Raw genomic sequence first — 26,402 nt, forward strand, 5'->3', positions numbered from 1 at the left:
AAATCAAACGGCGCTCTAAATATAAAATGCATAGAGTGTTGCACACTTAAATACTAATTCTACTGCTGCCCCAGATTCAAACTTAAAAGCCATAGTTAAGTTAGTGAAAATAATGTAACTCTAAACAAACAAAAAAACCTTAAGGCCATTATTAACTTTAATATAAATAAAAAACTAAAAAACTTTAAAGAAAAAAATTGCCTGATTACACAAGTGTCTGATGAGACATATGGCTTTAATGCCCTGTTTACATCTCTGGGTTCCAGCCAGTCAATAGATCTTAGCCTAATAATTCCTTCCTACTTTGTCAGTACTTTATAATCTTAAAAAGATATTTTATATATTTCATCTAGGGTTTTTTGTGTTGTTTTTGGCTGCAGCATAAAGCTACCCATATTGTGGCCATAACTGGAAATAGAAGTTGTGGCTACTTTATTTCCTAACCTTGAACTTTATTATCCATTAATTAAAATTAACTATAATGCTGAATTACAAACTATTGAGACAATAAAACATTACACATTTGTTTAAAAAAAAAAAAAAAAAAAGCCATGGGCAACTTGCTCCAGAAAGGCTTTCCTGACGAAGAATTGTTTTAACTGCATAGGACCAGGAGAGAAACTAATACAGTTCAGCCCAAAGGGAAGGTGCTATGTTCCTGAAGGATGGAAAAGAGAAATGGAGCAGCACTACTTTCTTCCTCTCTTAGACCAGACAAGGAGTGTCATCCTCAAGAGGTTTAGCAGTTAAAAGATTCATTTGAGGCAAGGTTTAAATGTAGGTACAATGAGAGTGAACCAAATGTGTCAGAAAATCAGACTCCCTAAAACATAATTGGGGTCAGTAATAATGGGAATTTGGTTGGCAGAAAGTGGTCATTTTGGAGCCACAGCACTTAGAAGATGAACAAGGGACGGGATTTGAGGAGAAAAGACAGTGAAGCCTGTACTGGATGTCCAAGAGACCTTGGAGAGAGGAGCTGGGAAAGGAAAGGGGCAAAGAATGTGAGAACCAGAAGGCTACAGATAACAATCTTCTCCAAAACTACTAAGAATCTTGTCAAGGGTCTCTGTGACACTGATATTCTTTAAATACATATTACCACAGATTACCCACCATTAGCAACCAACCTATCTAGGGAATCAACAGTTTACCCAACCACAGGAGTAAAAGCCATAAAGTAGTATGAATTAGAGAACAAAGGGAAGAAGTTTTCATGTAGGCAAAAAAGTCATGATCTTACCTCAGAACATTTGCCTTTGTAGCTATTCAATCTTCGTTCCATTCTTCGCAACCACTGAATCAACTGTTCTTTGTTGAGACTGTCTAAATTCCCCAGTGAGTCTTCAGCCTCGCTCTCCATATCAGAGGGTGGATCAAAGGTGGCAGCAGAAGAGTCTAGGTCAAGTCGATTCAGGGACTCTCTGGAAGATGTTCGTACCAAGGACTCTTTAGAAGAAGATCGGAATAGAGATTCCTTTATTGGACTTCGAAACAAAGATTCCATGGAAGGCACCCGGAGCTGGAGCTTCTGTGCAAAAGACTGTGTGTCACCTGACTGCAACCAAAACCCAACAGAACATTTGGGTTAAAATACATATTTAGATTTCTATTATTCCCTATTAAAAGCAATAATCTATTAAAAGCTCTAATAAATTTAATTTATATTCCTGACATTTTACATAATACATTGTTTGCTGAAAAACAAGAGACACCTGGTTATTTCTGAAAAAGCTCTGCACCCGAAGTCAGAGGACAGGGGTGTAGGTCCCAGGTCTGTCACCGAGCAGTGGAATGAGCTTCATTGAGTCACTTCCCTTCATTTTGCACATCTGTAAAAAAGAAGGAATCTCCTTCCCAGCTGATCTCACAGGCATGCTGTGAGGACTCGTCCACTAAACCGTAAGATCCTTGGAGGCAGTGACCATCTGTATCACCTGTATATCCCCACTGCCTAAAATATGGGTATATACTGTAAAGTGTGAAGTGTGTGGCTGAAATCAAACAGGCTTTATCTGGAGTCTTTATGGAGGCGCTGATTCCTGATCACTCTTCTCAACAAAAGACGGGAATGGAGGTAGAGGGAGGGTAATGTGTAACAAGCCCATTTTGTTCAATAAGAGAATGCCAGGCAGAGCTGACTGGTGACATCTAACTCGGCTCTACTTACCATTCTGTCTACTGGGACTAAAAATAGCATTAAAAAATCACGGAGGACAGTTGAAAAGTCCGAGCTAGAGACCCTCTGCATAGATCAGTAAGTCCCATGTTACTGATAAGCAAGAGCCGCTGTTCTCTTAATTTGAATAACGCATTAATCTGAATAATAACAATGAAATATAACTTAATTCAACAAACTGTTCTAAGCTGTATTATTTTGTTCCAGTAGTCAGTATTTAACTTGCACTAATGAGAATGAGTTTTAGGAAGTATCTTTTGATTTAAAGTACAGTCATACATTGCTTAACAACAGGGATACGTTCTGAGAAATGTGTCGTTAGGTGATTTCATCATTGTGTGAACATCGTAGAGTGTACTTACACAAACCTAAATGGTGTAGCCTACTACACACCTAGGCAATATGGTACTAATTTTTTTTAATTATTTTATTGAGGTCATATTGGTTTAAACACTGTAAATTTCACGTGTACATTATCTTTCAGTTTTTGTGTAGACTGCATCGTGTTCACCACCAACAGTCTAGTTTTCCCGTCACCATACATACGTGCCCCTTCATATTATGGTACTAATCTTATGGGACCACCATCATATATGTGGTCCATCGTTAACCAAAATGTCATTATGCAGTGCATGACTATAATTAACATACTTTCCAGTTTACATGTTTATACAAACACATGTAGAACCAGGTCATTAAGGACAAACACCAAAAGTTAACAGTGAGTGGTTCTGAGTGGTAAGATTTTAGGTGATTTTTATTTTCACTTTTATATTTTCCTGTTCTTTCTATTTTTCTTCATAATGTACAAGTTTTACCTTTATATTGCAGGAGTGGAGAAGGCATAAAGGAAGAGGCGGGACCTTCATGCTCAAAAACTTTAAGAACCGCTTTACTGATATTCCATTACCAGTCACTTATGACCCATGCAAAAAGTATTTTTACTTATGACCCATGTATTTCTGTTCATACAATCTTCTTGTAAATTGCCCTAGGACAAACAAGTGAAGCAAGTTTGAGTAACACCAGAAATAGTTGTTATTTTAGGGTAAGCCAGAAGAAGCTAATGAACGATGTCAAAGACACATATTTGCAGAAGGTAACAAGCTTAATAACTGCCACATCTACTATGTTTAGGAGTAACATGTTTGAGTATAGTGATTCAGCCTGTAGGCTGTCTAGTAAGGCTGCCTAAGTTCAAATCCTGACTCCAGCACTATGTTCTACATGACCTTAACCAAGTTGCTTAACCTCATTAGTCTTGTTTCCCCCTCTGTAAAACAGAGATGATAAAAATAATAATGATGCTGATGATAATAATAATACCACCCACTTGATATGGATACCACAAGGACTGAATGAGTTAATACATGCAAAGTGCTTACAATGTAGCAAATACTCAATAAACATTAACAATATCATTATTAGAGAAAGGAGAATAAAGAAAACACAAAAACAAACTTATAAATAAGAATGTCATATACAAGCTTACGTGGCAGACTCTTCTAGTTATACGATACAGGAACTAAGACCACAGGCTATGAAGCCAGACTTCTTGGGCTCAAGTCTTACTTCTACCATTTACTAGCAACAGACCTTGGGCAATTTACTTAGCCTCTCTGTGCCTCTGAGGGTGGCTGTGAGGAGCAATACATTAATACACATGAAGTACTTAGAACCATGACCGGCCCAAGGTAAACTATTAATAAATACTGGCTAATCACTCAATATCCAATCTTCCCTTCTTGCTTTCCACCAGACCCCAGTTTTGTTCAGTGTAACAAAACATCCAGGTAAAAACATTCACCTTCCCAAATACAAATGAATGCCATCATGAGATACTACCATACATCCACCAGAATGACTAAAACAATGAAAATACCAAGTACTGGTGAGGATATGATGCAATCCACTTTGAAAAACTGTTGGTATTTACTAAAAGTAAACACAAACACGCTCTCTGAACCAGCAATTTCACTACTACGTATATACCCAAAACAAATGTGTAAATATGTTCAACAAAAGATATAAACTAGACAGTTCATAGCGGCATTATTCAAAATAGTCCCAAACTTGAAACTGCTATTGATATCTATCAATAAAAGAATGGATAAATAAATTGTAGTGTGTTCACCAATGGAATATTAGACAGCAATGAGAATGAATGATTTACAACCACAAGCAAGAATACAGATGAATCTCAGACAACTGAGCAAAATAAGCCAGAGACAAACAAGTACCCACTTTTGATTCCATTTACATAAAGTTCAAAAGCAGGCAAAATTAACCTATAGTGCTAGAAGCCAGGATAGTGGTTACCCTTGGCGGTGAGAGGAGGGAATGGAAGGGAGCACAAGGGCTTCTGGGTGCTGCTAATTTCTTTCTCAATTTGGGGTGCTGGTTACAAAGGTGTATTTGGTTTGTGAAAATTCAGAAAACTGTATAATGAATATATCATACTTTTCTGTGTGTGTGTATATATATATATGTTATACTGTGACATATCATATTACATTATACTGCATTTCAATTAAAGAGGTTCTTCTAATTAGCATTTCCCAGGCTCTATTTCAGCCAGGAGTCGGCCATGTGACTAAATTCAGCCAATAATGTACATTATAAGTTAAAATCTACAGGATGGAACCTTCTAGAAGAGAGATAATTTTCCTGATAAAAAGGAATATGCCTTTTGTCCTTGTCTTCAGTCGTTCCTCCTGTCGAGAAGGGAAATGTAATTCTTAGAGGCCAGCTTGTAATTGTGAGGGTGAAAGGCAGCAGTGAGAATGGGGAAGGGAAGGGGAGTGGGGGTACAAGAAGCTAAAGGGAGAAGGATCCTTAACAAATGCTTATCTCTAGACCTTCTGACGGGTGGAAAACTAAACTCCTGCTGGCATCAACTGTTATCAGGTTTCTGGTACCACAGACATTCATTGATTTATAACTCATTTTTTAGAAGACTGATGGGGGTTAGAGAAGGAGAAATGTATTAAGTAGAAATAAACTAACACATCAGAGTTACCTTTAACTCTTTTCTGTCTCCCCATTTTACCTTGTTTTTAATCCCTCCTTTTTATTTCCCCAACTCTGTTCTTGTTCAGACCTTTACTCTCCATCAGCTGGATATCTGCAGCAGCCTTCTGTTCTCTTGCCTCAAATCTCTTATCTACCAATCTGCCCCTGTCACACTGTCACCAGGATTGCCTTCCTAAAACATAATTCAGATCATTTCATTCCAATTCTTAAATTGGACTCCCATTTAATATAAAGTTCAAAATCCTTGGCTTATATTCAAGGTTCCAACTTCCCACAACCCATTTCTCTGTAAATTCACCCTTCTGTGCATCAAAAACTTAAGTCATAATAGACAACTTCCTGTTCCCTGAACAAATGCATTGCTGTGTGCCTCTGCACCACTGCCTATACTTTTTCTGCATACGGGACTCGAGACATCCTTCAAAAAACAGCTCTTCCGGAAACCACAGATCTCACCCATCAGAAATAACCTTTCTTTATGGCCTAAGCACTTTACCAGGACCACTACTGAAGTCCTTATTGCATTCTGACTCACCATTAGCTACTGACATGCTGCAACAAAAACTGAATTGTTTATGCCCCAGAATAATGAGAGACAACATAGCACAGTGGTTAAGAACACAGACTCTGAATCAAACTCTCTGATTTGAATCTCAGCTTTACCACTTACTAACTGTAAGACTTCTGTGTTTCAATTCCCTCATCTGTAAATGGAAATAATAGTACTTCCCTAGTAGGACTGTTATGATGATTTAACCAGTGAAAATGTTTAAAATACTTAAAATAGTGTCTTATATGTAGTAAGCACCAAATAAGTTTTCCTATCATTACATCTGCTGCAAACACACCACCCCACTCCAGACTGTATGCTCTTTTAGAACAGGATCTACACTCTCTCTCTCCGTAGCCATGCCACAGTTCTTTCCACAAGGTAAGTACTTCTTACAAATTTGTTCAGCTAAACCTTAACCTGGCAATATGATGATGATGATCCAATGAGAGTTATTTAGACACTCAACGCATGGTCAAAAGGATATGTATCAAAATACATCATTTTATCTATACAGCATGTTATTCTAGAAATCATCAAATAGTATATAATCAATAACACTCAAAAGCAAAAAGGAAGAAATGAAAACATACACGCACAAGATGATTTTGACAATAATGTTCATAGTAGTTTTATTCATAATAGCCGAAAACTGGAAACAGCCCACGTGTCCATTAACATGTGAATAAACTACAGAATATTCATTCAAAAGAATCCTACTCAGCAATAAAAAGGAGCAAACTACTGATAACCACAACAAACATGGATGAAATTTCAAAAACATGCTGAATGAAGGAAGGCTTCCACAAAAGAGTACATACTCTATGAGACCACTTATATAAAGTTCCAAAACAAGCAGAACTAATCTATGGCATGGTAGAAAAAAATTAACAGTTTGTCTCTGGGAGGGAGGGCCATAAGGGAACTTTCTGGGATGTTGATAATGTTCTATAATCTCTGCATGGGTTTGGCATACACATTTGTCAAAACTCAGTCAATGTCCACGAAGTTTGTATATTTCATTTTATGTAAAATTTACCTCAAAAAAGAAAATACAAATACTGAACTCTAGCTAATGATACACATGCTGAAACACTAGGGGGGAAGGGTACTGTGGCCTGCAACTTATCCTGAAATGCGTCAAAAAAGTAAACGGATAGAGGAATGTATAGATGGACAAATTTGTGATAAAGTGTGATAAAGCAAAGATAGCAAAGTATCAATGATAGAATCTAGGTGGTGGGTATACAAGTATTCACTTTAAAGTTCTTTCAACTTGTCTGTAGTTTGAAAATTTTCGTAATGAATTGTTGAAAATAAAAGAAAAGGGAGCAGTATTCAAAAAACAGCAACAAAAAATTCAAAATTCAATTTTTTTTTAAAGATTTTATTTTTCCTTTTTCTCCGTAAAAGCCCCCCGGTACATAGTTGTATATTTTTAGTTGTGGGTCCTTCCAGTTGTGGCATATGGGACACCGCCTCAGTGCAGCCCAATGAGCGGTGTCAGTGTGGCCCGATGAGCAGTGCCACGTCTGCGCCCAGGATCCGAACCAGCAAAACCCCGGGGTGCTTGAACTTAACCACTCGGCCATGGGGCCCGCCTCCGTAAAATTCAATTTTAATACTATAATTTCTCTTATATTAAAAATTTCATAAGCGATTTTCAAAACAAGAACTTTCCCCATAATTAAGGAAAACAATAACAGCATAAGAGAACAGACATTTTTTTAGCCTGTTAAAAAAAATTTTATTAAATGAATTTTTTATTGCAGTAACATTGGTTCATAACATTATATAAATTTCAGGTGTACATCTTTATATTTCAATTTCTGTGTAGATTACATCACCTTCACCATCCAAAGACTAATTACAATCTATCTCCACCACACACGTGCCTAATCACCCCTTTCACCCTCCTCACTCCCCTCTTCCCCTCTGGTAACCACCATTCGAATCTCTGTTTCTGTGTGTTTGTTTGTTGTTGTTTTTATCTGTTACTTATGAGTGAGATCATACAGCATTTGACTTTCTCCTTCTGATTTATTTCACCCAGCATAATACCTTCAAGGTCCATCCATGTTGTCACAAATGGCCAGATTTCATCACTTTTTATGGCTGAGTAGTATTCCATTGTGTACATATAACACATCTTCTTTATCCATTCGTCCCTTGATGGGCACCTAGGTTGCTTCCAAGTCTTGGCTATTGTGAATAATGCTGCAATGAACATAGGGGTGCATCTATCTTTACTCATTAGTGTTTTCATGTTCTTTGGATAAATACCCAGCAGTGGAATAGCTGGGTCATATGGTAGTTCTATTCTTAATTTGTTTAGGAATCTCCATACTGTTTTCCATACTGGCTGCACCAGTTTGCACTCCCACCAGCAGTGTATCAGAGTTCTCTTTTCTTCACATCCTCTCCAATACTTGCTATTTCTTGTCTTGTCAAGTATACCCTTTCTGACAGGAGTGAAGTGATAACTCATTGTAGTTTTGATTTGCATTTCCCTGATAGTTAATGATCTTTTCATGTGCCTGCCTGCCATCTGCATATCTTCTTTGGAGAAATGTCTGTTCAGATCTTTTGCCCATTTTTCAATTGCGTTGCTAGGGTTTTTTTTGAGATGTATGAGTTCTTTATATGTTTGGGATATTAACCCCTTATCAGATACATGGTTTGCAAATTTCTTCTTCCAATTGTTAGGTCTTTGTTTTGTTCATGATTTCCTTTGCTGTGCAGAAGCTTTTTACTTTGATGCAGTCCCATTTGTTTATTTTTTCTACTGTTTCCCTTGCCCAGTTAGACATAGTATTTGAAAATATGCTGCTAAGACCAATGTCGAAGAGCATACTGCCCATGTTTTCTTCTAGAAGTTTCATGGTTTCAGGTCTTACATTCAGTCTTTAATCCATTTTGAGTTAATTTTTGCATATGTTGTAAGATAATGGTCTGCTTTCATTCTTTTGCATGTGGCTGTCCAGTTTTCCCAACACCACTTATTGAAGAGACTTTCCTTTCTCCACTGTATGTTCTTGGCTCCCTTGTCAAGAATTAGCTGACCATAGATGTGTGGGTTTATTTCTGGGCTCTTGATTCTGTTCCATTGGTCTGTGAGTCTGTTTCTGTGCAGTACCATGCTGTTTTGGTTACTATAGCTTTGTAGTATATTTTGAAATCAGGGAAGTGATATCTCCAGCTTTATGAGAATGGTCATTTAAAACCCTATGTTTGCTCTACTAAATTTAATGACATTCACGTCTCATTTTGTTTTAATAGCATATAAATTCAACAGAGGCAATACATGGCAAAAAATTACAGCCAGATAGACTGATGTTTTGTGTCTATCTATGATAATCCCACAGCACTATCAATAAGTAGCCACTGGTCCTTGGGCAAAAAATTTAAGATTTCATGCCTGATATTTCACCTATACAATAAGAGAGTTAACACCAGAGCCTAGATTCGTCCTAAACTGCTAAAATACTAAAACTATGAAGCAATAAAACTATTTTACAGTTTCTCAGATAAAGATAAATGCTCAAATATGCCTACTTTGCGAAATCTATTTTTCCTTATTACATGGTGGCATATACTAATTTTTTCAAATATTTGGTTTTATAAGTCTGTTTGAGGTAAACTGTCAGCTAGCTGCATTCTTTCAGAGATGGATGAAGAATCATTTTGATTAGATGAATTTTATGAACAGCATTAAACAATTTCAAAGGGAGCTGTATTTAACAGAACTTTTTTTGAAATAGATACTTTTCTGCCTTATTAAATAAGGACAATGGAGTAATCCTTTTTAATGGATTACAATCATTACACTGTGTGCCAAAATCTATTGACTTACATAGGATGTTCTACCGAGTAATAAGGGGGTCACAGGCCGCTATGCTTCATGAACTCTTGGGCCTGCTTTTTACCATCTCTTCTACCTTGATGTCAACTCTGATTTCCTGCAGCTGTGAGGAAGCCCAACCATAGCAAGCATTCTACCCTCTTCATGGATATACATTGTTCCTAATTTGCTAAGAACAACCAACAACCAACTTGTCAGAAATGTGTAAACAGGCTGAGTGAAGACATGTCCTTGTTATGAGAATTAAATGAGATTTTATATATATAAAATGCTGAACAGTGCCTGACATACAGTAAACACTCAATAAATATTATTTTTTTATTTGGGGGAAAAATATTTGTATTTTTTTAAAGAAAGTTCAAAGCCTTTAGTGGCTTACTTCCTGAATATCATACACGTTCATTCTTCACCTTAACTATATTTTTTTAAAGAAAGTTCAAAGCCTTTAGTGAGCTTACTTCCTGAGTATCACACATGTTCATTCTTCACCTTAACTAAAACTTAAATCTCTCCTGAATTTGTTATAAAGCTGGTTATCATTCGTTCTAGTTTTTGCATTCATGACTGTATTTAGTCTTTCTGGATTATTCTCTAAGAGAAGAAAATAAGGATTCCAAATAATATTCTTTAATAATATTCCTTAAAGATCACTAGATCTGTCCAGTACCATTTAGATCGATGCCTCCCAATATTTTATCCCTACCTCATGGCACTTATGAGAAATTATGTATTTGTAGTCAACTTCGGATTAATTGAGGATGCTGCTCAAGGCCAGAGTCAACAGGTCCAGGGACTTGGACTATGCCCAGAACCTGGCCAGCCTCCCTGAAAGGAACGAGGATCTCAACTCACAGGTAACCTGTTTATAGAGTCCAGGAAGCTATAATTTATACATTTGCTAAACAATACTTGAGAATGTTTGGTCTACGAAATTTAGTTCATAAATCATTTAGCTCATCAATTGTCTACATTCATGCTCCAGGTTCACAGAATTAGAAATGTTATTATCTACATTAGAGACTGCTGAGAATAGCTAGGTTAATAATAATAATCACTAAAGCCAAAGTAAACAAATGTTCATCTCAGACACTGCTACCATTATAATTTTTTTAATGAATTTTTTTCTTTCTTTTTTGGAAGGAGTCAAAAGAATGTCACTTGAGCCCCACTCTACAAATAGCTTTTTTAAATCAAAGATAACCTAAATTCTCTAAATACTCGCCATTAGAGCAAACTTTAAAAGAAATTCCATTTCCTTCATATCCCCCTTCCAGATTATGTAACTCAACATGTCTTTCAATATGATCTCCTCCATAATCTTTTACAACTGTAAAGTCAGATTGCTTTTTTCCATAAAGTTTTCTCTTCACTGCCACTAATTTTTTAAATGAGCAATAATGGACTCTTACATGACTGGTGTATATACCTGAACCACTTTCATTTAAAATTTTTTCCAAGAAACCATCAACAAACTTGGATTTTCCATACACATTGTATCAAATGTTTGGACATCACCATTTCAATGTAAAGTCAATGCTAATAATATAGATTGACCAATACTCTAAAATGACTTGCTATTTTTCAAAATAATATTAATAACAGACCTGAGAAGTGTTTGGTTCACTTTCATTAACACTATCGGAAGATTTCGTGGCTTGGATAGACGCATTCTAAGGAAAAGAAAGAAACATTGTAAAGAAAAAGAACAGAAAATTAAAGTATTAAAACTGTTAAGAACAAAGGCCAAGTACCAAGACCTATTAGATACATTTATCTATTAAGTAAAATTAGTAATTGTTCATTTATTAGAATGTTTTCATGCAAGGCAAAAGTAGTATGATAAGTATTTTAGAAAATTCATTTTGCTGTGATACATATAACTAAATAGCAAAGATTAGTATGCAGCAAAATTTTATTTTAAGCTAATCACATACCTCTCCCCATTATAATGTCCTCCATTTTTCCCCCATGACAAAATTAACATCAGGGATTGATAACAAAACTCATTCAAATAGAAAACCATCCAGAAAAAGAAGTATTGTCAATTGTTTCCTACAATCAAATAATACTCAAATTAAAGTTATTTGGGCTAAGCTCTGAAAAATATTTCGGTAACAAGAAATAAAAATGCTTCATTCATTTGAAGCCAGTAGTCTAAATGAAATTATTACAATTGTCAGAAAAACTTATAATTAAAAAATATTTGCTTCCACATGTGAAATCTTTTTGTTTTGTTCTGTTGGAATGACAAATGCTCCAAGTTAAGCATTCTACTGATTACATCATGCTGGCATAGGCTCTATGGTTATGGATGAGATTCTTTGAGATTCAAAATTCTACATTGCATTCATAATACACTAAGTGTCTAACTAAAACTAGAGCTACAGAAGTAGCTCATGATAAAATAACTGCCACGTTTTAAACACAAGCATTTGACAAAACACTGGCCACTATGTTTCAGTAACTTGGTAGTTAAACAGCACATCCCCCCTACACCTCTACAGCTGACCAAGAAAAGGTCAAATATCCGACCTTACTTATTCTTAAATATAAGTGGAGAAGGCACACAGTTTTCGCAAAAGTGTTCTCAAATTTTTGAACTCTCATTAGGTATCTGATACTAAGAAGTTATTAATTTTTAGGTGTGATAAATATGTTGTGGTTACATATTTTTAGTCTTTATCTTTTAGAAATATGTATATACCAAAATATTAGATGGAATAAGATTTCTGAAATTTGCTTCAAATAATCCAAGAGAGATGGGGTGGTAGCTACAGGTGCAGAGAGGATGGTAGTGGCATAGTTAGGGAAGTGTAGGGGGATGGTTATAAAATAAGATGGCCACTAGTTATTAACTGTTGACACTGGAAAATAGATATTGGGAAAGGAGGGAGAATTCTTATACCCCTTTTACTACTATTTCCACTTTTGTAATATGTTTGAATATTTCCCTAAAAAAAAATTTAAATACCTTCTCCCTCTAATATAAAAAGAGTAATCAAATTTTATCGGTCTGAGACATTTCCTTAAGGTTACATAGAGGAGAAAGGTTGGGGGAACACAGGAATTAACTTTTATCTTCCTGTTCTCTGCCATTTCAAAGAATCAGAAGTTGCAGACATGGCATATATTTGTGTGGCATCAAAATTAATGTTTCCTAAAAACAAACATACTACACTACAAACTATAAAATAAAAAACACACCTTATAGAGATCAACAAGTCTCTCAGCCAGTCAATATACTAAAAAGGAATAAGAAGTTAAATTATGGAGACAGGAAATGAAAAGGCTCCATAAAATATTTATGTTAGAAAGAAAAGTGGCAAGAGAGGTCATATTCTATTTCAAGTAAATTACTTGACATATATGATTGTGGTCCATACTAATAAGCTACTCTACAATCATTTGAAATATCTCCCTATCAAACAAACACAGCATAGCATTTAAAAACTTTCCCCCTTGCATATATATTTCAACTTCTGTGCTACACCATATATCTAAATAAATTCATGACAGCTAAGGAAAGTATTGGCCTACATTACCCTGTAAATTTAAATTAGGAATCTAGAAGCAAAATTAGAGATTTTGTCACTATCTGTAACACCTTCTTCACTTCTGCCCAGCAAACTCCTATTTATCTTTCAACTTCCAAATGTCCCTTCTTTTATGAAGCTTCATATGGCTTGCCTGAAGGGCTAACACGTTCCCTATGCCTGTATTTTCTTCTATGAAGCCTTAATTCCTTTGTATTTTAAGTGTATGTTGACATCTTTTTCCCCATACTAAACTATAAACTCTTGGAGGGCAAGAACTCTGCATTTTCATCTTGGTCCCCAGGACCTCACATTTTGCCTGACTGGTAGTACAGGCTCAGTAAATGCTTGTTAAATCCTTATGCAGTTACTTCCTTCAGTGTTAGAAGACTTCTGAACGCGTTCTCCCAGAGAGAAACCTAGAGAATTAGCTCAACAAATGTCAATACTCAACAGTCACCAATACCTTCTCCTGGAGACAATTCTTAGATAACAGGAAAACTCTTCTAAAGTGTATTTAATTTACAGGCACACACAGGTTCCCTGCCAGATTTGTCTTCAATTATGTTTTGCTCAATCTTTCAAGTATTTATTGACTGCTGAGCACTAAAAACATAGCAATTTTTAGAATTTGGGGTATAGAGATGCATTTTTTAAAAAACTGAATTAAGGAAAAGTCAGTGGCTGGTGAATCCATAATGTAATGAATGAGACACTCACTAAATTTCTATTCTACTATAGGTCATGCTGTGGTTTCCCTTTGTTACATGAGAGAAATAAGTTCTTATCTAAACAAAAATAACATTAGTGAAGACTTTTAGCCTCCACTTTTAAATTATTATTATTTCACAACAGGATAGGTACTCAATATAAATTAATTTTATGTACTCATGGAAGTGGGTGGAGAAGCAGCTCTTCTTTTCTTTAAGTCTCTATTACTACTACATGAAGTGTAAAGCAATATCATTTTATGTTTCTAAGGTAAGTTGGTAAGTTATCTCTGAGACTCCTGCCTCCCTCTCAAACCAGTTTTGAAAAGAGTGAGGTGTTACTTATAGCCAGAACCAAAGAGAGATCACTTTCCCTCAGATCCAAGCTGAGGCATCACTAGAACTCTGAGCCGCTTTCCTCTCTAAAACCAATTTTAGAACGTAATTTAGGATTTCTACTGATCATATGCAGACCAAGTCTTTACTGGCTGCATGGATTAAGTACAGAAATGTTCTAATTTCATCACCAGCTACTTAGTAAGTTAAACCAATTCTCAGTGGTTAAAAAAAGCTCAATCCTAGCTAGTTCAGTCAGTGTCCAATGTAACACCAAAAGCTATCCTTACTGGGCAAGCAAACATCTCTAAGTTTTAATTTGCTAAATTAAGAACTTAAATACTTTAGGAAAAAAGTCCACTTTCCCAAAGTGAAGTTATATACGAGATTCAAAATTGTATGAATTCAGTCAGTTGAAAAATAATGAGATGATGATTTCCTTTCAGATGTTTAATACACAGAAGACTGGTACTCTCCCAAAATAAGATGCAATTATTTGTCACAGTGGAATCCATGTACCTACTCAATGTTGTTTAATTATAGATTTACATACAATGCATTTTTTCCTAAAAATGTGAGTCATATCTCAAAATATTGGCCTCCTACCTACAGTAGAACAGAGATTTCTAGCAAGGCACACATTTTTTAGTTAATGAGCAAACGCTCCCTAGGGAGAAAACTTTAAGAGTTTAGACCACGAGAAGGTAGTCTTCACTACATTAATGAAAACAGTGTTATTTATTGCTGTTAAAAAGCTACCACAAAACACACCAGCCATCAGAATTCAGCAATTTACTCTCTGATTTTTTTAGAGCAGGGTTAGCAACAGGGCAGTGAAGATGCTTTAAGAGATGGTAAGTGACAAGCAACATGAGATTTGCTTCTAGAATTACCAAATTGCTTTGCTTCCCCACAAAGGGAACGCAGAAAGCGGTGGAAGGACTCACCACACTGTCTGTCTGTGTTTTAGGCTGTTTGGAGGAATCCAAAGCAAAGATAGTATACTCAGAGAGAAAAGCAGGCTCTGCTATCATCCCGGCTAGTAGCTGTCTCATTCAGTGTAATAAGCAGAGGTATAAAAATAAAACAAATGATGAAAAACAAATCATAAGGGCATGTCGCAAAGTGTTCTCACCACACAGCATGCACAACACTATAATGGCCTTGCACCACCACTGCCACCATCACTCCACCCATAGAAATAATAAGTTGCTTGGAAAGATCAGCAATGGAGATGAGTTGAGCTATTTAGGATCTCAAAGCCCAACTTTAAACAATTTGCTTATGGCATACAAATGATATATGCAACAGGCATCACAGCACCCAGCATGTCTGGCAATTTGGTATAAGAGGCTATACCAGTAAGAACAGCACATAGTAAAGAACACAAAGCCTTAGTATAATATAAATATTGAGCCATTCATTTTTATACATTCAAATAGACAGCATGGAAATTTATGGGGAGGATAAAACATACAAAACTTTAAATAATCATTTATTTGTAATTACATACAAAAATAGTTTTATCCAGTATGCACAGAAGAAACTTTTGAAACTGAAACTTATAATAAGTTTTAAGGACAGCTTCTACTATACTAGTTCTTTTGATACATATTCTCTTCTGTGCCTAGTTTTCTTTCAGAAACTGTACACTATATACCAAAATACTAACAATCATGAATTAGATGTATAAGAAATTATAATTAAAATGAACCTGTTGATGGTGGAAGTTACACAAATACACACATGTGATAAAACTGCACAGAACTACACACACACAAGATGAGTGCATGTAAAACTGGTGAAATCTGAATGAGCTCCGTGGACATCACAGAGTTTACCAACATCAATTTCCTTGTGTTGATGGTGTACTATAGCTATACAAGATGTTACCTTTGGTAAACTGAGCAAAGGGGACATGGGGCTTCCCTAAAAAAATTTTGTAAATTCCTGCGAATCTATGATTATTTCAAAATAACAACTTTAAGAAATGAAACTTTTGAAGCATTAACTTAGTAGTTAATGTATGTTATTGTATTATATATAAATAATATAATAAAGAACTTATATCAGAAAATAAATGTCTGCAAAAGCTTAAGAACTTACACTTTTCATCTTTGTACTGTAGAGTTATGGATACTAACTGGAGCCTTCACTAACTCTTCACCTGGCCCTACATTAGAGACCATCCTATAGCTAGGACATACTTCAAGCGTTTCTGTTATGTTAATAACATGTACTCCTTGGGTAGGATTCAAGGACTGACTTTACACTAAATCTTAAAATTTAGTATTGGTACTGTACTAAAATATACTAGATGCCTGTCTGGCTCTAGGGAATCATCCTATCCAAGTTTCTACTCTTGTTGAAAATCTTACTCTCCTGGGAACTCAGAAAGGTCACCCGTTGAATGGAAGTTATTTTAAGTTAAACCCTATAAAAATCCACTCTTCTCAGGCTTTCAGAGTTAATTTTTCAAATGAAGTCACTCTTGCCCACACAAGGAAATAATTTAAAATTTCACAGTTAAGAGTATATTTGAAATTTTAAGAGAAAGACACAAAAGCTGATACCCAGTATAGAAAAACACACTGACCGAACATTTCAAAAGAAGACGCTACAAACTAACAATTTACACTCTGGCCCCTAGCCCAACTGAAAGCAATGTATATCAAAATTAGTTTCCATTGACGGCTACCTCAAAGCCTAAGGAGCAGGGCTGGCCCTGTAGCCAAGTGGTTAAGTTCGCACGCTTTGCTTCAGTGGGCCAGGGTTTCACTGGTTCGGATCCTGGGCACAGACATGACACCGCTCATCAGGCCACGCTGAGGTGGCATCCCACACAGCACAACCAGAGGGATCTACAACTAGAACATACATCTATGTACTGGGGGGCTTTGGGGAGAAGTAGAAGAAGAGGGGGGAAAAAAAAGAAGATCGGCAACAGATGTTAGCTCAGGTGCCAATCTTTAAAAAATAAAAAAGTCTAAGGAGCCTTTCTCTCCATTTATCCTTGTCATTTGCTTCTTATGCCTGTGAAAGTCTCCCAAGAATCACTTCTCAGATATTCTTAACAAAATTCTATCTCAACTCAATCTCTTTCAAACTGTTCAAATTCTAATCCAAGTCTGCTAAGAATTTAACTCACCCCTTCTGTGTGGTCCCTCACTGAAGCCATCAGTTGAACTAACACTGAAGTTTCATGCGTCTGAACATTCAAGAAGACTACCTGTAACTCCTATCAGATGTGTGTTGAAAGCTGTCAATCTATTCTCCATTTCTCTTACTCTCATTTTTTTTCCCTTAACCTCTCTCTCTCTCTGTGTTTTTGGTGGGATTGCTCAGTATTCTTTTTGAATTCTCTACTTTTCCCTTAAACTTGGACCAGTCTGAGTTTTATTCCAATTTACATTTTTATATCAATTTTTTTCTCATTTCTAGGATTTCTTTTTCTTTTTCATATCTGCCTAATCTAGTTTTGTTTTAGCCTGTTTTCTTCCCACAATTTTCTGTTCTTTTTAAGGAAATTATTACTTCATTTACCTTAATGAAGATACTTGTTTTAAAGTCTTTCCCAAACTGCTCTATTAATTTCACCTTGAGTAAATTTATATCCAAATTCCTGTTTAAATTGGCTGCCTTCTTACCATTTGTTTTAGAATTTTCATTACAGGCTCTTTTTTTTTGGTGAGGAAGATTGGCCCTGAGCTAAGCTCTGTGCCAGTCTTCCTCTATTTTGTATGTGGGACACCGCAGGTGTTGGCTTGATGAGTCTTGTTTAGGTCCACACCTGGGATCCAAACCACGAACTCCAGGCCATCAAAGCAGAGCATGCAAACTCAACCACTATGCCATTGGGCCAGCCCAAACAGGCTCATTTTGAGGAAGGTATTCTCTTTCTCATTCCTTCTGTGCTCATCCCTCCTTTGTAGTCAATCTGATTCCCTGGGCCTTGGTTTGAGGTTCCTGCCCTGTGGCAATACAGGGGTTATCACAGACTCAGTCACTAAGCCAATGTGAGGTTTGGCTCAGTTCTTGGTCACAAGGCCTCCCTAGGGACAGCAGCTTCTCATAAAGGGCCACAGAGAGATCTAGGCAGCAGTTAGCCAAAGATTTTTTCACAATCTCCTTTCACCACTGCTGGGAGCCCCACTTTAGCCCTTGGCTTAAAGCACTAAATCTAATTCTAATAGCACAAAACCCTCCCGGTACTTCTCAACATGAGTTCAAAGAGAAAATTAAGTCCTAGTGCCTGCCCTAAGGCATCCACTAGCATCTGCTATGTGTAATGAATTAATGTGTCTCCTATTAAGGAAGAGACCCTAAAAAGTTTAGTACCTTCGCAAGTGCATAAGCCTCTCTGCCTTGAAGACAAGAGGTCCTGTTTCTATCTTCCTTGACACTGTTATATACAACTGTTAGTGGCAACACTTACTATTTTGGGTCAATTAAACTCATTCCATTCTTATTTGCAATGCTGTATACCTTAAGAAGTATTTGTGATAATATGCTCTGCAGAAGACACAAGAATAAAACTGTCTACAGTAGCCGCAGGTGAGGAAATATGCAGTACAGACTGTGGTTAAATCATTTTGATCAAATTCAAGACTACAACTTTAGGCCCTATTTTGTCTATATGGCTACTTCTTTACACAAAAAGTCTTTAAACAAAAAAGGACCAAGTGTCTAACCTTCTCTAGCTCTAATCACCACTGAAAAGACCAAGGCTATATAAAGATGGGAAAAAAAGGGTATCAAGCCAGGAAACCAGAAAAGTAGCAATACAGATTCATGGAATTTTTGCTAAGTCCCAGGGAACCTAAGACTTAAGAAAAGATAAGTCATCAAAGATCAGCCTGCCAATCCAATTCTGAGAATGTTCAGCACACTCAACAAGAAAGTGGAACCAAAAGTTGCTTTTCCAAAAATCAACAAATCTTCAGTTTGACTGACAGAGAAAAAAGAAAAAGAAAGAAAGCTCATTTTACTAATATCAGAAATGAAAGAGGGGAAATTACTACTGCATTTACAGAAAGAAAAAGGATTATAAAGCAATATTATGAACAACTGTATGCCAACGAATTGAATAACTTGGATGACATAAAGAAATTCCTAGAAAGACATAATTACCAAAACTGACTCAGGAAGAAATAGAAAATCTCAACAGAGCCATAAAAAGTAAAGAGATTGAATTAGTAATCAAATCACTTCCGAAAAAGAAAAGCCCAGGATTAGATGGTTTCATTGGTAAATTATACCAAACATTTAAAGAATTAATACTAATCTTCACAAACTCTTCCCAAAAAACATAAGGAACACTTCATAACTCATTTTATGAGGCCAATATTATCCTGACAGACATCATAAAAAAAATAAAACTGCAGACCAACATCTCTTATGAATATAGACACAAAATCCTCAACAAAATACTAGCAAATCAAAGCCAGTAATATAAGACTATACACCATGAACAAATAGAATTTATCCCAGGTATGCAAGGTTAGTTTAACATCCACAAACCAATTTATATAAAACACCATATCAAGAGAATAAAGGACAAAACCACATGTCCGTCTTAATAGATGCAAAGAAAGCATTTGACAAAATTCAACACTGCTTCATGAGAACACTCAACAAACTAGGAATGGAAGGGAACTTCCTCAACATGATAGAGGAGATCCACTAAATACCCACAGCAAACATACTTAATGACAAAAGGACCAAATGCTTTCCCCCTAAGATGAGGAATGAGACAAGTATGCCTGCTCTCACCACTTCTGTTCAACATTGTAATAGAGGTTCTAGCCAGGTCAATAGGCAGGAAAATGTGATAAAAGGCAGCCAGATTAAAGTAAGATTTAAAACTACTTTTACAAGGTAGGAGTGCTATGGACTGAATGTTTGTGTCCCTCAAAATTCATGTTGAAGCCCTAGCCCTCAATGTGATGTCATTTGGAGGTGGAGCCTTTGGGAGGTAATTAGAGTTAGATAAGGTCATGACGGTAGGGCCCTCATGATGGGGTTAATGCCCTTATAAAAAGAGATAGAGGGGCCAGCCCCGTGGTGCAGTGGTTAAGTTCGAATGTTCTGCTTCAGTGGCCCAGGGTTCGCGGGTTCGGATCCTGGGTGCGGACACGGCACCATCTGGCAAGCCATGCTGTAGTAGGCGTCCCACATATAAAGTAGAGGAAGATGTTAGCTCAGGACCAGTCTTCCTCAGCAAAAAGAGGAGGATTGGCAGCAGACGTTAGCTCAGGGCTAATCTTCCTCAAAAAAAAAAAAAAAAGATAGAGACATGAGAGCTGCCCCCGAACTCCTGCCACCCATCCCTCTCTCCCTGGGTGCATGCACAAAGAAAGGCCATGCTAGGACATAATGAGAAGATAGCTGTCTGCAAAACAGGAAGACGGCCCTCATCAAACATCAGATCTGCTGGCACCTTGATCTTGGACTGCCCAGCCTCCAGAACTGTGAGAAATAAACGTTTGTTGTTTAAGCCACCCAGTTTATGGAATTTTGTTATACTGGCCCAAACTAAGACAGGGAAGACCTGCTCTACTAAGGGCATGATCTGATACAGAACTATAGTTATTAAGACAGTGTGGCACTGGATTAAAGACAAAGCAAAGAACGAAATAGAATAGAAAGCCCAGAAACAGATCTATTCAAATATGAACACTTAATTTCTGAAAAAAAAAAAAAAGTAGCACAGTAAAGCAGTGTGGAAAGAAGGGGACAACTGGATAGCCACGATAGAGAGGGGAAAATTGATCCCTATGTCACACCATACTGAAAAAAATCATTTCCAAATGAAGCACAGATCCAAATGTGAAAAGTAAAACAGGAAAATACTCTTAGGCTAAGAACAGAATTCTTTAGTAAGAAACAAAAAACACCAACCATAAAATAAAATATTGATAAATTGGAGTACATTAAAACTAAGAACCTCTATTCATCAAAGGACACTATTAAGAGAGTAAAAGGCAAGCCATAGAGTAGAAGAAAATATCTGCAAGGCATATACCCAATAAAACACTCCTATCCACACTATATAAAAAGAACTACAAATCAATAAGAAAAGGACAAACCAAAGAAAAATGAGCAAGATACTTAAACAAGCACTTCACAAAAGAAGATATCAAACAGCCAATACACAGATGAAAAATGCTCAATCTTATTAGCCATCAGAGAAATGCAAATTAAAACAATAAAAGGACACTACACATCCACTAGAATGGCTGAAATTAAAAAGACTAGCAAAGATGTAGAGCAACAGCAACTTTCATAAACTGGTGGAAAGGAAGTATTCTACAACTACTCTGAAAAACAATGGGCATTATCCTCTAAAGTGTTAAAACTATGTATATATCCTCTGACCCAGTGATTCTACTCCTAAGTACATAGCAAAAGAAATGCAGGTACATGTGTACCAAAAGAAATGTACAATAATATTCGCAGCAGCATAATTTATAATAGCCAAAAACTGGAGACAACCCAAATGTTAAACTATAATGTTTACAAGAGAAAGCATACTTAAGTAATACTATACAGAAAAGGGAAGAAGCAAATACCAAAACGTCAGGATGACAGTAATCTTTGGGGGGCGGGGGGGAGCGGGGCACACTATAGTATCTGGCAGTGTTCCTTTTTTTGACCTGGATGGTGGTTACAGGGGGATTCACTTCCTAATAAATCACTGATTTGTGCATTTATGTTTACTCTCTTTTCTGTATCTGTGTCACACTTCACAGGAAGAAAAGAAAAAAGTGGAAAAAATCTAATCTGAGCTATGGTGTCAGCTGCAAGACATATGGAATCAATTATGTTACTTCACAGTTTCCAATCACCAGCTTAAAAATATAGGACTTTTCCCCATATGATGCTATATTGAACAAACTGTTATCAAATTACTCTGAAAATATTAAAGGCCAAGTATATTATCCTGCCAAATTAAGATTCTCAAAGAAAACATACTTTAAAAAAAGCCTAATTACGATTTCCAAAGAAAAGAATAATTATGTTGTTAATAAAAACAACACCTAGGGATTAAATAATTGACCTGTCAAAATACTTTCCCATTTTGTTATCAGTAGAAGCATTACATTTTAGATTAATAATCTTCCTGTGAAAGGTTTATGAAAGAAGAAACACCAAACTTACCTCTCTATTGGGAGTACCTTCATCAAGTTCCTCTGTAAATGAAGATGTCCTGCTCCTGGTTCTTATGGGCGTTGAAGAATTGGAGGAAGCCTAGGTTAAAAAATTATTGCACAAATTAGAAAGACTACAATAAGTAGTGTGCTATGTATGGGTAGTCCTTCTCTCAGTCCATGCCCAAAGAACCCAGAGAAAGATAGGAAAAGAGCAAACACATGAAAAACAGAAAGAGATAACTAAAACATAATCATCTAGCAGACCCAGGCTACCTACTGGGTCCTTGGTCTGACTTTGCCGTCAACTAGAACTATGATCTTAGCTAACTTAACTTTTTGAGAGCTATGTGTCCTCACATATAAAATAAGGTTGGGATAGTAACATAAGATCACAATATTAGGGGAAACTGAAACCAGGTGAGGAGTATATGAAAACTCTGTACTATCTTGGTAATTTTCCTGTACATCAAAATTATTCCAAAATGAAAAGTTCATTTAAAAAAATAAGGGAGGTGGGCCAGGCCAATGGCGAAGCAGTTAAGTTTGCAGGCTCCCCTTTGGCAGCCCAGGGTTCGCTGGTTTGGATCCCGGGTGCAGACCTACGCACAACTTATCAAGCCATGCTGTGGCAGGCGGCCCAAATATAAAGTAGAGGAAGATGAGCATAGATGTTAGCTCAGGGTCAATTTTCCTCAGCAAAAAGAGGAGGACTGGTGGCGGATGTTAGCTCAGGGCTAATCTTCTGCAAAAATAAATGAATAAATAAATAAATAAGTACATAAATAAATAAATAAAATAAGGTTGTTGCTGGCCCCGTAGCCAAGTGGTTAAGTTCACATGATCCAGTTCGGCGGCCTGGGGTTCGCCATTTTGGCTCCTGGGCACAGACCTATGCCCTGCTCATCAAGCCATGTTGTCGTGGCATCCCACATAGAAGAACTAGAATGATTTACAACGAGGATATACAACAATGTACTGGGGCTTTAGGGAGGAAAAAATAAAAATAAAAGTAAGGTTGTCAATTCAATCTTTTAAAGTACCCTCCAGCTCCAATATTCAATACTATGAAATGTACAGGTAAACATCTCTCTAGTCAAGGACCTTGCTTTAAGCCTACCTTGCACACCACAGCTAGATACTGAGGTGCCAGTCCGTTTAGTTCTGTGGGACAGCTTGACTCCTATAATCCTCAGCAGAAAAACCTCAGGAGAAAGGACCCAAAATTTTAAATAGGAGTTTGAGGTCTACTCTAAGGTGAAGTAAAAACAGTCCTGAAAGTATAAAGCCAAAACTTCAAGAGACCCTCCCTCATCCACAGCAAAATAAATCTGAACTCATCTACACACAGAAATAAGTTGATGTCTTACCCTTTTGTAGTTTGCACAGCTCTGCATAAATAAAAGGCATTTGATAAACATTTGTTAAATAACTGAGTGAATGAATGAACAAATGGAACTCTGACCTATCAAGGTGGCACATACTGCTGTGGCTAGGTTGGAACAGAGAGGTCATGAGGAATAGTGTACACACATACACACGATCTATACATATATATACATACACACACACACATATTTATGTTACAGTAAGTGTAAACACTTCAAATCAAGATAGATGTTCAATAAATGGTGTTGGGACAAATGGCCATCCATATATGGGGAGAGACACCAATCAGATCCTTACTTCAGATTTAAGCTATATTAAAGATTTAAACGATTTTTAAAAACTGAAATATAGAAGAAAATTTGAGAGTCTATTTCTATAATCTCTGAATGGGAAAGAGATTTTTATGTCAAAAGTAGAAATCAAAAGCAACAGTTTAATTGGGAGGAGGGGGAAAAACATCAAAAAGAATGACAAAAGTTTAATAACTTTTTTTTTTCTAAACAGCTCTTACAAGTCCACAAGTTAGAACTCAGAAAATTCACTAACCCAGTCTTCTTTTCATCTAGGGCAGGTGACGTGAGCACCATCAGTGAAGAGACCCATGTGAGACTGTGAGTCACAAGTGAGTTATGTGAGAAAACAGGCATGCAAAATTAAAGTTCATCATCTGGCGAGCATGGAGACAGAGCTTCATGCAGTTGTGCACATGAGCTGTGCAGTGGAAGATGCAAGGCTGGTGCTAAGCAACATTTTTATTAGTACAGTCCCCCAGTATGGCCTGCCTGGAAATTCTGTAAGGTACCAAATATTCTTTAATAAATTCTTTTTCTGCTTAACTAGATAGACTGACTTCTGTTGCTTACAAGTAAGAACTCCAACACACACATACCTTCTAAAAGATGAACAAGAAAAATGACCACGTGATAGGTTAAATTCGCTACGTGTAGAAGATACATTAAGGGATAAGATATCCTTTCCCATTCAAGATAAAATAGGAAGAGTAAGGCCTTAAAAGTTTAAATAAGAAAATGGTTGAATGGGAAATAAAGCTGAAGCCTTATCAACGTTTTAAATGTCTAGAAAATGTATGACTAGAAGTCAACATTGTGCTTAGAAAATGGGAAAGCAAAGTGCAGTCATTGGACAGTGTTTATCCAGGACTGAGACTAAATTACAAATGTTCAGAGCACTTCAGAAAAAGTTTTCACTGAAGTTGAAGGAAATTCAATAAACCCTTCCCACACCCACAGCCATAACTTTCAAACCATGTCAGTTTCAAAGGCTGTAGATGCTTCAAAGTTTGCCACTATGAGGGGGAGGAGTGCCATTTGTATCTAATTTTAACTGGTTCTATGTCAGATGTCCTTTAATAAAAGGGCCATTGAGAAGGCAAAAAGTTAGGAAAGTTATTAGAAAAGCACTACTAGACTAGAGAAAACAGCTCCTGACCTACCCATTCTGTTGTGATTCTATCACCTCCAAGAAATCTCTGGGTTATTAATTCAGCTTTCCAAATGCCCAGATGTCAGGAAAGGGCTACCCTAGAGTGACCATCCAACCACTTGAAAAGTATACTCCCACTGTGAATTTTAAAAATTCTCACTATGTCTTTATACTTTGGCCTCATATGAGCCTAATAAGTAAGTGAGTGGCTCATCAGCTCTGGATAAACTGGCAAAATCAAATATTGGGGTCTACAAAGTTGAAGAATAGGTCCTAAAACACACTGTCCTCAGAAAAGTAGTACCACCTGGCCAGTCTTGGCCTGACGGCTTGTAGGTCTTCCCCTGGAGCTGCAAGAGGAAGGATCACATGAGGGAATGGATATGACTATAAAATATAAAGCATGCATACAAAATTAACTGTACTTGAGCATTTATCCAAAGCTCCTGGATTTTTAATGCACTATCCTCACTTCAAAATATAAAGGATAAATAAATATATAAATTTATAAATTTTATACTTTACATAAATATATAAATATAAAGGGATTTTTGGGGTCTGGCCCTGTGGCCGAGTGATTAAGTTCGCGTGCTCCGAGTTCCTGAGGTTTTGCCGGTTCGGATCCTGGGCACGGACACGGCACTGCTCATCAGGCCATGCTGAGGCGGCATCCCACAAAGCACAACCAGGGGGACCTACAGCTAGAATATACAACTATGTATTGAGGGGCTTTGGGGAGAAGAAGGAAAGAAAAAAATGTATATATAAAGGGATTTAGATTCTTTCAAGTTAAATTTGGTCTAATTAATTCTCATAGCCATGAGAAATCTGAAGATAGATTTCTAAGCTATTTGTCAAGAAACGTGATGGCTATATCCAGGCTCACAATTAATATTTTTATTGCCCACTGATGGATTATTAACTGACCATAGGCCGCTATTTCAGTACAAGAAAAACATTTTAGTCACTGTGGTAGGCAGAATTCTAAGATGACCCCAAAGGACCCTCACCCTGTGAATATGATGAGATCACTCTTGATTATCTTACATTACACAGCAAAAGGACCCCAAAGGACCCTCACCCTGTGAATATGATGAGATCTCTCTTGATTATCTTACATCACACAGAAAAAGGGATTTTGCACATATTTTAAGGTTACTAATCAGTTGACTTTTTTTCTCAAAGATTGGCACCTGAGGTAACAACTGTTGCCAATC

At 36.7% G+C, this 26,402-nt stretch overlaps 1 protein-coding gene across 6 annotated transcripts in view; it reads right to left on the minus strand.

Annotated features, from left to right (window-relative positions):
- The window catches only part of GOLGA4 (golgin A4), a 128,408-nt gene that overhangs the window by 90,268 nt on the left and 11,738 nt on the right, over nucleotides 1-26,402 (minus strand). For 3 of the 6 annotated variants that reach the window (XM_046682473.1, XM_046682456.1, XM_046682465.1), the window contains exons 2-5: nucleotides 22,364-22,453; nucleotides 15,151-15,249; nucleotides 11,229-11,294; nucleotides 1,244-1,558 (exon numbers count right to left, since the gene is read on the minus strand). In XM_046682473.1, the coding sequence (XP_046538429.1) occupies nucleotides 1,244-1,558; nucleotides 11,229-11,294; nucleotides 15,151-15,249; nucleotides 22,364-22,453 (570 nt within the window). The remainder of the gene's footprint in view (nucleotides 1-1,243; nucleotides 1,559-11,228; nucleotides 11,295-15,150; nucleotides 15,250-22,363; nucleotides 22,454-26,402) is intronic. The other 3 variants (XM_046682481.1, XM_046682499.1, XM_046682490.1) reach the window with 2 other exon arrangements.

This window comes from Equus quagga, chromosome 1 (genome assembly GCF_021613505.1).
Source record: "Equus quagga isolate Etosha38 chromosome 1, UCLA_HA_Equagga_1.0, whole genome shotgun sequence".
NCBI lineage: Eukaryota > Metazoa > Chordata > Mammalia > Perissodactyla > Equidae > Equus > Equus quagga.